General features: G+C 40.4%; 1 protein-coding gene across 3 annotated transcripts; it reads left to right on the top strand.

The window, feature by feature from the left end:
- Nucleotides 1-1,788: 1,788 nt before the first annotated feature.
- LOC117756653 (plastin-1-like) lies at nucleotides 1,789-12,362 on the top strand. 3 transcript variants are annotated; one of them, XM_034577273.1, is made up of 17 exons: nucleotides 1,789-2,099; nucleotides 4,040-4,188; nucleotides 4,402-4,492; nucleotides 5,695-5,855; nucleotides 5,947-6,076; nucleotides 7,563-7,695; nucleotides 8,142-8,223; nucleotides 8,451-8,616; nucleotides 8,901-9,043; nucleotides 9,138-9,233; nucleotides 9,766-9,967; nucleotides 10,174-10,252; nucleotides 10,797-10,911; nucleotides 11,002-11,135; nucleotides 11,261-11,384; nucleotides 11,467-11,600; nucleotides 11,697-12,362. In XM_034577273.1, the coding sequence occupies exons 3-17, from the start codon at nucleotides 4,423-4,425 to the stop codon at nucleotides 11,833-11,835; spliced, it is 1,908 nt and encodes a 635-aa protein (XP_034433164.1). In that variant the 5' UTR covers nucleotides 1,789-2,099; nucleotides 4,040-4,188; nucleotides 4,402-4,422; the 3' UTR covers nucleotides 11,836-12,362. The 3 variants fall into 3 exon arrangements, with proteins under 3 accessions (XP_034433164.1, XP_034433162.1, XP_034433163.1); XM_034577271.1 differs by having other exon boundaries at nucleotides 3,926-4,188; XM_034577272.1 differs by having other exon boundaries at nucleotides 3,914-4,188.
- Nucleotides 12,363-12,792: the final 430 nt, after the last annotated feature.

The raw sequence follows: 12,792 nt of genomic DNA, 5'->3' as shown, positions 1-12,792 counted from the left end.
GACCACTGACAGCTGACACGCCCCCTCCGATACGCCCCCTCGCCGAGTTCTCTCACTCACACACGCGCAGATGGATGGATGGATGGATAGATAGATAGATAGATAGATAGATAGATAGAAAGACGGATAGACAGATGGATAGATAGATAGATAGATAGATAGATAGATAGATAGATAGATAGATAGATAGATAGATAGATAGATATATGGATAGTCTTTCTTAATTCAGGCTTTTCACTGTAACACTGACAACAAGTACTTTTAACTAAACTTTTCCATCTATGTACATTTTGACAAAAAGTCAAGTTTCTTCTAACTAAGTATTTCACGACTTTTACTTTGAATGAAGTTACTGGGATCTGAAAACCACTGTTAGCGAGTACTTCCCAGACACGACCTGTTCTCTCCATCTTTGCGTCAGAGGATGAGCTTGTTTGAATGTGTCTGATTGTAGTCTGGGCTGTGTTCAGTTATTCAGGGATTTCCTCTGTTCTCCAGCAGCTGAGCAGCTTTGTGTCACACTCCAACTTGAGGCAGCTCTGCCTCTGAGTGGCCACGTCTTCACATTACAGCTGAGTCAAAAAGTACAGGGGAGTGTCGGGTGGAACCAGATGGATGTTACTACAATTACTATAAAGAGATAATGTACTGTATATATATATATATATGAGAACAATTTTTGTGTTTTTATTTAAAGGTTTAAGTTCAGATGAGGTGTTTAAGTTGATTTTAATTCTGCACTTGTACACTGGAAGAGTCCTGTAGCTCTTCCTCCTGTCCAAACTGTCTGTAAAGTCCTATATGTCCAAATGACAACATTGTCCCCAACTTAAAATAAACATGTCCCCTCCTACCAGGCCGCAGTCAGAGGAGTGAAAGTGGTGAATGCTGAAAATGTAGTTCAACCGTGGCACAAGTAGATAAGAGTCATAAAAGCATTACGTTTGTGAACCGGAGCAGGTAAAGCTGCCAAATCCCTCAGGGGTATTAAAATGGAGCAATGGTGCATTTTATTACCCATAATATGCTCTCAGCGTTTCTTTCATGAGAGGAACAGTGTGTCGTTCCAACGTTTAGAGGTCACAGACTCTCACTTTAGAGTTTAACACTGGAGTCACTCTTGGAAAAGGTTTTACATCCCGTCTGACCAAGAGGAACATTTACAGTAACCTACAACTCTTTCAACGTACCTGTAGAGATGTGAGTAGTGGTTAGACATTGTTATGAAAAATATTCTTTATTAATATCACATATGCAGGCGGTATGAATGGGAGGATTGACTATTGTGATCAAAAGCTGTTTCAGTTTGTGTATAATGTCTTTAAAAACCTCTATAATTGTAATATTTTGTCTATATCAGTAATATTTGTTGGATATAAGATTTCAAAAATACACAGTGAATTTGAATGTGTAGTTTATTTGTGTGCTTGTCTATTTTTGTCGGTGTTTTCACGTTGCTGCCCGTGAACAATGAAGGAGGCTTATGGGAAAGTTGCACTTTTACACTAACCACTGATCCCGGCTCAGGGTTCGGCAGCTAAAACTGTGGCCTCTACCATCAGCGGCTGGAGGTGGAGCGCTCTCTCCTGAGGCCGGTCGATTAGCAGGAGGGAGAAACCGGAGAGCACAGAGTCACAGAGTGAAACTGGGCTGATCAGGTATCTGAGAAAGAAAAGAGGTGACGTTGAAACAGGGGCTTGGAGTCTCCGGCCTGTGTGGAAGCTAACATGTAGATAGGTGACTTTGACTTTGCTGTGATGAGGTACGAAAATGTCTTCGGCGTGTTTTTTCTGAGCCAAGAAGGAAACGTATTGCATATTGTCTTGGACATTTGGTTTCACCTGATGATTTGGGGACTGTGCGTGTCTTTTTCAGCAGTGGAAGAGGTGATTGGAGAAGTTGACAGGTAGAAAAGGAGATCAGGGTTTAAAAAGGTGTGGAAGTAGAGAAAGAGAAGACGGGGGTTAATAATAAAACAGGGATATATAACGTAGAGGTTGGAAGAGGAGATAGAGGAAGAAAGGGACCCAAAGCTGATTCTCTCCTCTGGACTGGCCCTGCTTGGGACTCTAAGCCCTTCAGCCTGCCTGGGACTCAATGTAAGCTCCTTTTGTTCTTTTCCTCACATTATAGTTTTACTGTGTTATCAAAAGCAGGTGAACTTTTCTGTTTAATGCACAACTGATGTGACTCCAGAAAAAAAAAAAAATTCTCTAAATTTCTTGAACTAAAGAAGAAGTAGAGCACTGCGAGGGATGTTTTGGAGTTTTTAAGGAGATAAGGAAAGTGGAGAGAAAGAAGGAAACAACAGACGAGGCAGAGAAACGGAAAATGAACGGTCGCACAAGCTTTGTTGTGTGTTGGAGTAAAGAGCGAGCGCTGCAGTAAAGTGTCAGTGTTGTTGTGAAGCGAGGCAGTTTAATCCAAGCGATGAGGTTGGCTTGCTGCCTCGGGTTACAGGGCATTGTGTGGCACTGAGGCAACTGTGCAGGCAAACACGGGCCCTCATGTTTTAAACATGTCGGACAGAGATGCAGAGACGGTCAGTTTGAAATAAAAAAGTGCCAAAAAGCATCATGACCCCAGATATTATAAAGACAGTGCAGGGTTTGGAATTTAGTTTAATTATTAAGTTAATATTTATTCATTTAAATGCAAAACTTAACTGGTGAATATAGTCCGAACTGCAATGAGACGGACGGATCAAAATAGTATTTAACCAGCTTGTCACCTAGCAACAGAGCTGAAGTTGGACACAACAGGAAACTTTTAATGCCCCTTGGTTTTCTGTAACATGATTGTTAGCTGTTCCGTTGAATTGAAGCCTGATGCTTAAGCTTCAGACGTCTCGTCGCCTACCTCTTTGAAAAATGGTGAGTGACGGCAGCGCAATGAATCCTGGGATAGGTTGGCTTCACCCATTGGAGCCTTCATTTCTCCGGGATGTAAGAACGCATTTTTGGAGGGGTCTTCAAAATGGCACAGTCTAGTCGTGACGGTGTAACGCAGTCGGTCTTCAAATGCAGCCTCAGAAGGAGGCCCCCTCTGAATTTAGACACAGCTTAAGTCTGTGTACAGTCGCTAAATAAATATACCACCAATCTTACAGTTTATGAATAATTGATAATAATTGTCATTTTTTTTGCTTTTCAGTTCAGATAAACTGTGGTTGGTTTTAAAGGTCATTCATTGACGTGCTCAGCGGGTAGAGCGGTCATCCCTATTCCGCATGCCGAAGTGTCCTTGGGCAAGATACTGAACCCTAAGTTGTCCCTTCTCATAGAGAAAGTGCTGCACATAGATGCACTGTATGAATGTGTGTGTGAATGGGGTTTGAGTGGTTATCAAGACCGGAAAAGCTCCATATAAATACAAACCATTTATAATTGTGTAGTCAGATCTAAAATCTGTTTAATCTATAATTACTGATGGTGAGAGGTTGATGGTTGTTAGTTTGACCTTTGACCATTTGGTTGAGTTTGTATGAATTATATTTTTTGTTGCAGAAGGTTTTTAGTTTTGCACGACACGGATGTGAAACCATTAGTGTTAAACTATATCCGCATGACTGAGAGGATTCGTTAGTAAGCAGGTTCTCTCCTGAGGTAATAAGCTCAACAATTGACATGTTCTGTTTAATTGGTACAAAAACCAAAGTAAAAACAGGAAATTAAATGTTTTTGGTTTGTGCAGTGACTTTGGCAAACCAGAGACTCCGGTAAATCACTGCCTGAATAGACCGCGGCTAACTGTTTATCTCTAAAGCTAAACTAACCATCACCAGCTTCATATTTAACAAACAGATATGTGTTCGATCTTCTCGTCTAACTCACATTAAAAGAAGCGAATAAATATTTCTCCTGCCGGGTCAAACTATTGCTCTACAAGGTTTACATCTATTTTCATGGTTCAGTCTTGCACACAGCATGAGAGACAGTGTGTCTACCTGTGAGGAGAAGAAGCTTCCTGGAAAATAACATGATGAAACAGCTGAGGTGTTAAATGTTAACTGTCTGACTACGCCTGCCCCATGGTACAGGCAGGCCAAAGGTCCCCTCCATGCCTCTCCTGAGTGACTCCTCCTAGGAGAGATAATCAGCTCTGCAGCCTCTGCGGGATCCAGCTTCCTCTCTGCCCCGGGTCTAGAGGCTCGCGGAGATCCGGACCACTTGACAGGGAAACACACAGGTATGTCTGTGTCCTGGCGGCGTCACACAGTTTCCTTTCCAAAGTTGTCGGGTTAGGTAAATAATTAAAATGATGCTTTATTGTGAAATGCAAAGACCTGAGGGCTTTTATGTGGGACCTCTAAGTTGTTAAAACCTGCATGTTTGTGTATGTGAACAAATTCTCAGTCCTGCAGAAGCCAAAACTGTGAACGTGCGTGTGTTCATGTTTCAGGTACACAAAGCAGAAGCCGCTATGGAGAATCACGTCACCCAGATCTCCAGAGACAACCTGGAGGATCTCAGAGACGCCTTTAATAAAATTGGTCAGTTTCACAGCCACACCCACACTGACACACCAAACCTGACCCCACAGCCGAGGACAACAGCCACGACTCAATATAAACGCGGATGTTTTAAATGACAGTGAAGGTCAATAGTCTTTTTTAGTCTGATCAGTATCATCTGCATTGACTTATTACTCCAATGTCAAAATGGCTGCTGTGGAAAAAGGGTCTATTGTGGTCAAAGAAATATTTTTACAGCTCGACCATAAAGCATTATCTTATGTAAGAGATTTTTATTGCTGGGGATGTTAAGTGTGTGTACTTTGTGTGTGTGTGTGTGTGTGAGGTAGTTTTCCGAGATGGTGCCAGATTTGATCAGATAATCATCATAGTTGTGTAATTGGAAAAAGGTGCGATAAATAAATAATAGTAGAGACTCTTCCCAGTGTGACATGTTATTTTGTGTTACCATGTTGTGGGCAGGGTAAGTATGACACAGTTTATTTGTGCTCACGTGACGTCAGTAGAGTCACCAGGGACATTTTATGATATGATGATGTAGAAAGTCCATTTCTGCCAGTGAGAGGGGACATTTTTTGAAATTACAAGTCAAACTTTTGGGATATTATGTCATCAATTTGAGTTAGTAAATCACTATTTTGAGAAACTAACTTGTTAATTTAAATAGTAGGTCATTATTTTTGAATTTGAAGTCTTCACTTTGTGTTACTAAGTTCTTATTTAGAGATTTTATGTCAATATTTTGAGACACTAACTCATTATCATTATTTTGATTACCTTAGTTGTTATGTTTAAATAGCGAGTCATTATTTTGGAATATTATCTCAATATTTTGAGATAGCAACTCATTATTTTGAGATACTAAGTTGTTGTTTTCAGATACTAACTCATAATCGTTATCATAAGTCAATTTTTTTAGAAGGTTTCTCATTATAGTGACTAACAGGATTTGTCTTTAACAAATATTTGTTCTCTTAATAACATTTCCATATTAAATATAGTACCTGACCTGTTGGCCCCTTCTTTGTTCCTACTTTTATCATCCATCATTTTTATAAATAGTTATTTGACTCTTTAGTTCCAGATGGATATTTGTGAAGCTTCATTAACCTGTGTGTGTGTGTGTGTGTGTGTGTGTGTGTGTGTGTGTGTTAGTGTGTGTGTGTGTGTGTGTGTGTGTGTGTGTGTGTGTGTGTGTGTCTCTGTCTATTAAAATTCAGATATTGATAAGAGTGGCTTCGTGAGTGACTTCGAGCTTCAGGAGCTGTTCAGAGAGGCGGGTTTCTCCCTGCCGGGCTACAAGGTGCGAGAGATCATGGAGACCTTCATCGCCGGAGACACCAACAAGGACGAGAAGATCAGCTTCGAGGAGTTTGTTTCAGTAAGTTCTGACGCTGCGTGATATGCGAGCAAATATATGGACGAGTGCATGCAACCCCACGCACGGAGTAACACGGGCTGTTCACGCTCAGATCTATCAGGAGCTGAAGAGCAAAACGTTGAGCGAGACGTTCAGGAAAACCATCACGAGGAGGGACGGGATCCGATCCTTTGGGGGATTGTCAAAGATCTCCAGTGAGGGAACGCAGCACTCCTACTCTGGTGAGTGAGAGGATGCTGTGTGTGTGTGTGTGTGTGTGTGTGTGTGTGTGTGTGTGTGTGTGTGTGTGTGTGTGTGTGTGTGTGTGTGTGTGTGTGTGTGTGTGTGTGTGTGTGTGTGTGTGTGTGTGTGTGTGTGTGTGTGTGAAAGATTACTTGAAAACAACAGGATGGATTTCCATGAAACTTGGTGAAAGGATGAAGTATGGGTCAGGAAAGAACCCATTAAAATTTGGTGGGAATCTGGACTTTTTCCTTTTAATTTCTTTCAAAATAGCGTTTTTCAATATTTTCACTGTTTATCCCACGGACTAATTCATGGATGTCAGTGAAATATTTGGTGCAGCTTGATTGAAAGTAAGGGAACTGTTTGGCCCTGGTGGAGGAACTGTGTGCTCTACTGAGTGCCATCCTAGTTTCTACATTAAAACCCCAGGAAACTCTCGCAGCTGTTCTGCAGGTATTTCTAGAAACCTTAAAGATAAAAAGATTTTGGACCACGTTTTCTAAGTTGTTTATCTTTCTCTTAACCCTGTGATAATTAAATAATCTGTGACCCATCACACTCTGACCTGAGTTTTCCAGCTTTACGACTACGGCAAACATTTTTATCATACTTTATAGCTTTATAGTGACAACTGCTACCAGACCTGGAGCCTTCGTGGTATTTAAACAAGGTTAAACATTTTTGATAGCTGTGATTTCACTGATCCAAATGACCTCGCGGGTGTGTTTTAAAGAACCCACTGTTTTATGTGAGATATAATGCTGAGCTGAAATTGTTCAACAGGCATAAAGGTGCATTTGTGATCAGGTGAATGTTTAACTGTGTGAAAAATGTTGTGCACAATTCATGAATTGGGGCCATAATGATTGGTCTCCCTGTTTAGCAGTAGTTGTAAAAAAGTAAGTGTTGATGAACAAATTTAGTAACAACTCTCTCTCCTCCCTTGGGGAAAACTATACGTGTCACAGGAGAAACAATAATTTACAATTATGGGAACAAAATGTACATTAAAAACACTTAAAATGTCTTTTAACTGCATACAAAAAATATTTGGTGTGTTATGAACCATTTTATAAATGTTAAATGACTGAGTAAAATATTATGTGTAAAAAGGGTTAGGGTTAGGGTTAGGTATTAGGTATTAGGTATTAGGTATTAGGCATTAGGTATTAGGTATAAGTATTTTCTTTATCAGAAAGTAATAAAAAAACGTGTATTACTCTTGCCCAATAACCACAGTGGACTCTACACACTGCTTGTTTTGACCTTGCAATATTTTTGATCAATAATCTATAACCCATACACACAAAGAAGAGCAGAAAAAATGTCTACAGTGGAGAAGCTGGAATCAGTAATTGTTTTTAATGAATGTTTTAAAAGCGGAAATCTAATCAACTAATGTGACTGTGTGTGTGTGTGTGTGTGTGTGTGTGTGTGTGTGTGTGTGTGTGTGTGTGTGTGTGTGTGTGTGTGTGTGTTCAGATGAGGAGAAGGTGGCTTTCGTCAACTGGATCAACAAAGCTTTGGACAGAGATGCAGACTGTGAATATCTGCTGCCCATGAACCCAAACGATGAAAGTCTCTTCAACTCCGTCCGTGATGGAATCCTGCTCTGGTAAAACACACACACACACACACACACACACACACACACACACACACCTACTAACATTGCCATGACACTCTCCATACACTACATACAGTTATACAGTTAAATGGTTTTTAAATGGCCACTGGAGTCATTAACTGATTTCATATGAAGATGAAATACGGCTTCTGATGCAACTTATCTGATGACAGAAATCACTTGAATGAACCTTAATCGTTTGTTACATATTATATCGTCAATGTCAACTCTGCTACTAGAAAGCAAGCATGGGCTTTGATAACAGAGGTTAAAGCAGGAATGGTGTGATCCTGGTTTTATTGTAGTTTTATGGCAATGGAGTCATTCCTCCCTCCCTTCCTCATATCACACAGGGATTGTTCACCTCTGGAATTTGATCCAACAATCATCTCTCTTTATTTCACACATGCTCACTCTCTCTGTTCCCTATTCAGCAAAATGATCAACCTGTCTCAGCCGGACACGATTGACGAAAGAGTCATCAACACAAAGAAACTCACCACCTTCAAAATGACCGTGAGTGGCGGCTTTTTCGTACATTCACAGTAACCGTGACACAAACACGGCTAATTACAAAACAAAGCTGCTCATGCATCACGACAAACACGTAAAGAGTAAGACGAAAAAACAGTAAAAGCCGGATTATCAATTAAATAAAAAGTCATAAAGTAGTTCAAACTAATTCATTTTGCTGCTGTAAAGTTGAATGAACATGTCCGTGTATGATTGGATGGATTTTGCAGGAAAACCTGGTCCTGGCTCTGAACTCCGCGTCAGCGATCGGCTGCATGGTGGTGAGCATAGACGCCCTTGATCTGATGGCTGGGAAACCCCATCTGGTGATGGGCCTGCTCTGGCAGATTATCAAAGTTGGTCTGTTTGCTGATATAGAAGTCAGCAAGAACGAAGGTCAGCACGCACTAATAACTTTAATTTTAATCATTGATCAAAATTGTTGCAGGATAAATCCTACTGATCAGCTACTCATTGATTTGACCTATTATTCAGCTGTAACAGTGCTCATGCTTGAATTTAACAAATAAAGACGAACTGGACAATAAATAAGCCATGAATAAATGTGCCATTGTGTCCAAAAAAACATAAAACTGTGATACTTTTACTGTTCACTATCAATTTCCACTGAAAGTCTTGTGCTTTAATTTGAAACTAACTTCACTTCTCTGTGTTTCCAGCTCTAATCGGACTTCTGAAAGAGGGAGAACAACTGGACGAACTACTGTCTCTGTCCCCCGAGGACCTGCTGCTTCACTGGGTCAACCATCACCTCCGCAACGCAGAGACGCAAACAATCAGCAACTTCAGTGAAGACATCACGGTGCCCTGCGGAACACACACACACAAACACACACACATGCAGTTACACAAAGGGAGACATGAGTGTGACCCTCTCTTGTACTGCGACCGTGCAGGACTCTCGGGCCTACTTCCACCTGTTGGACCAGATCGCTTCCTGTGGAAAGCACGACTCTAAGATGAGGGTCAGAATCGACATGAGCGGCCTAAATGTAAGTCTGACTGTTTTCAGGTAATGGGAAATGTGAAGATAAAAACTGAAGCACACGCCAACAAATGCAATAGGGTGAGTATTTAGTTTGAAAGTCTAATTTTGATGTTACTGGATGGATTTCCAGGAAACGTGGTGAAAGGCTGGGACAAGGGAATTCTAAGAAACCTTTACATTTTGGTGTGGATCTGCTCAAACGGGCAGATCCAGGCTGGGTTTTTTTTTACTTTGTGAGTTGAGTCCAGTTTTTTTGGGGACATTTTCCACTGTTTTCCCAGAGAATAATTCATGGATCTCGTTGAAAGTTTGGTGCAGCTTGATTGCAATATGCCTTGTCAGGGGGTATTTTTTGGGGGTATATGTCGGGGGTATTTTATCTGTTATTTGTCCTTGTATCCCTCTCTGTTTCATCATCCTGCAGATATAGTGAATGTTATTGACAGTTAATGACGTGACCTTCCTATTGGCCTCTAGTGTGGTTGCCTGTGTTGTCTGTGCATTGACAGACGTTTCTGTTTCCTGTGTCTGTGTAGGAGTTTGATTTGGAGCAGAGGGCCGAGCTGATGCTGCAGCAGGCGGACCGGCTGGACTGCAGACAGTTCGTTTCCGCCTACGACGTCACATCTGGAAACAGCAAACTCAACTTGGCCTTTGTGGCCTACCTGTACAACATGCATCCCACTCTGGAGAGAAGTCAGATTCAAATCAACGGCATAGAGACCGCACACATAGTGGGTAAGATACACAAAACCAAGATTAAATACTGACTCTCCAGTCACTCAGTTCATTAGCCAATAAATAGTTGAAAATAATGGAGGTTTCAGGGTGGGACGGGTTACAGCAGCCATAAATCTATATCAACTGTATGTAGGCGATAGCTGACCTCAGCTGTATGAGAACAGCAGGTCAGAAACTTGATTATAGTCATTATGTCTTTACAGGTGAGTCCAAAGAAGAGAAAACATTTCGCAACTGGATGAACTCTCTGGGCGTCTCTCCTTATGTGAACCACCTGTACTGGTATGTCATCAGTTACACATCAGTGTGATCCACTTCATCTGAAGAGATGATGATACTTAACATTCCTGTTTGTTTTTACACCTCGACTGACCAGTATGACAGACGTGTGTTGGGACATTTGTTGTCTGGATAGTTTATAAATCTGGTGAACAACATTATAATGTCCTCTTTAAACACTCTGATGAATATGTTTGAATACAAATTCTTTTTATATATATCTACATGTTTGTTGCTTTCTTTGTTATTGTTTTGTTCTTGATTTCTATTTCTGAATTAGTTTTGAATGGTGTCATGTAAACAAAGAATTATATACAAATTATTTAATTATTATTACAGCAGTAATAGTAAGATTAGCAGTAGCACATAATTCTATTCAGACTTTTAACAGTGAGTTCAGTATCTTGGTGAAAGGTTAAAGCTGAATGTACTTTTACAGCTACACTTATCAACATCCAGTTTGAAGTGGTTATTGTAAATCTCACAGAATGCCTTGAGGGAATTTCTTCAAATTTGGTACAAATGTTTATTTGTTTGTCTTTTGCAGTGACCTGTGTGATGGTTTGGTGATTCTGCAGCTTTATGAGAAAGTTAATGTCCCTGTGAACTGGAAGAAAGTCAACAACCCTCCTTATCCAATCCTGGGTGCAAAAATGAAGAAGGTACAACAACCTTCAAACACACAAGAGCAACAAAACACATTAAAACACTTTTGTTGTTAAATAAAAAAAAAATGTCATACATGTTTGTAGCTGGAGAACTGTAACTATGCCGTTGACCTGGGCCGGAACGTGGCTCATTTCTCTCTGGTTGGTATCGGAGGAGAAAACATAAACGCGGGCAGCAGCATGCACACCCTGGCACTGGTCTGGCAGCTGATGAGGAGGTACGTGTGTCGTACGGAGTCGTGGGACATTGCACTGGCTGTAGAACGGGTGTTTTGGAAAGACGGATTGTCCATTTTCATCCTTTGTACAGTGTCAGTCATCACTCCTGCTTGTGATCCTTCAGGTACACAGTGCTGGTGTTGTCAGATTTGGGCGATGGAGAAAAGGTTGGAGATCAGATCATCCTCAGCTGGGTCAACACCACGCTGAGCCAGAAACAGAAGGACACACAGATCAGCAGCTTCAAGGTGTGTGTGTGTGTGTGTGTGGGAGAGTTTTATTATGTAAAAAATATGGCTGCTTTTAACCTCATTTCCCTGTTCTCTGCAGGACAAACTGATCAGCACCAGTATGCCAGTGATTGACCTGATCGATGCCATCGCTCCCGGCACAGTCAAGTGGGACATGGTGAAGAGAGGAGAGGAGAGAGCGCTGAAGAATGACGATAAACTCAACAACGCCAAGTAAAACAAAAGAAGAGTTGTAATTGTTGCCTTTTCTCGTTGTATTTTTCACTCAATCATTGTCTCCTAACTCCTCCCTCTTCCTGCTCTTCTCAGGTACGCCATCTCACTGGCCCGTAAGATCGGAGCGCGTGTTTATGCGCTGCCTGATGATTTGGTGGAGGTCAATCCCAAGATGGTGCTGACGCTGTTCGCCTGCCTCATGGGCCACAGTTTGAAAAAGGCCAACCGCTGAAAAACAAACAAAGAAGAAAGCAGACATGAACAAACCTGGGAACCAAATATCAATATGAGTCATGACAGCATTTCGTTTCCATTCGCTAGCTTTATTTTCTTCAAATCTTTGTCACGTCCATGTAATCCCTTTTTCTTTGACCTTTGACCTTGTTGAGATCACTCAACAGTTTATATTCTGCTCAAATTTGAAAATAATTTCGCACCAGCAAAAAAAAAACACTGCATTTGTTTATCTGTGATTAGGCTGCTAATTGTTCTTGGCTGTATCATATTTAATATGACGTAACATCTTCTTACTGCTGCAATACACATACATGACCCTCTTCTTTAAGTCTGTAAATGTTGTGCATTGAATGTTGCTATTTAATTATTAAAAAACGTAAAATGTTATGAGTATCATTGTATATGTGTGTTACTTGAACTTGTAGAGGTTTATAACAAATGTTAGTACATACAAATAGAACTAATGCCATGTGTCTGTAAAATTAGCCTATACAAATAATCTTTAAAATAGGAACAGTTCACTTGAAAATCTATTAAACTTACTAAAGTAAAAATCAAAAAACTAAAAACAGTGAATTCATATTTTGTTCTGCATCTTGATTAAATAGTATTTGTACTATTTTGTGTGAAAGTTGCCTGTTGATTTGGTCTGAATTGTATTTATTGCTGTAACCATAATACACATTTCAAGTAAATGACACTTTTACCTGTTTGAATAAAGAAGAAAACATTTACTCATGTCAATAAAAACAAATACTCAACTGCTTTTGGAAAGGTAGCACAAGGTGTGATCTTTGGTGTGGTGTACAAATAATATACAATACAAAATATATAATATATATCTCAGCAAAACAAATCAAGGCAAAAATGTAGCACACAATATTTTCTTGGCCGCCCGTTGTTGTTGTTGTTGTTGATGTTACAATATTTATTATCCATTTAATACTCACTC

This window comes from Hippoglossus hippoglossus, chromosome 22, assembly GCF_009819705.1.
Source record: "Hippoglossus hippoglossus isolate fHipHip1 chromosome 22, fHipHip1.pri, whole genome shotgun sequence".
In the NCBI taxonomy this organism is placed as follows: Eukaryota; Metazoa; Chordata; class Actinopteri; order Pleuronectiformes; family Pleuronectidae; genus Hippoglossus; species Hippoglossus hippoglossus.
This window is presented reverse-complemented; position numbering and strand designations above follow the sequence as displayed.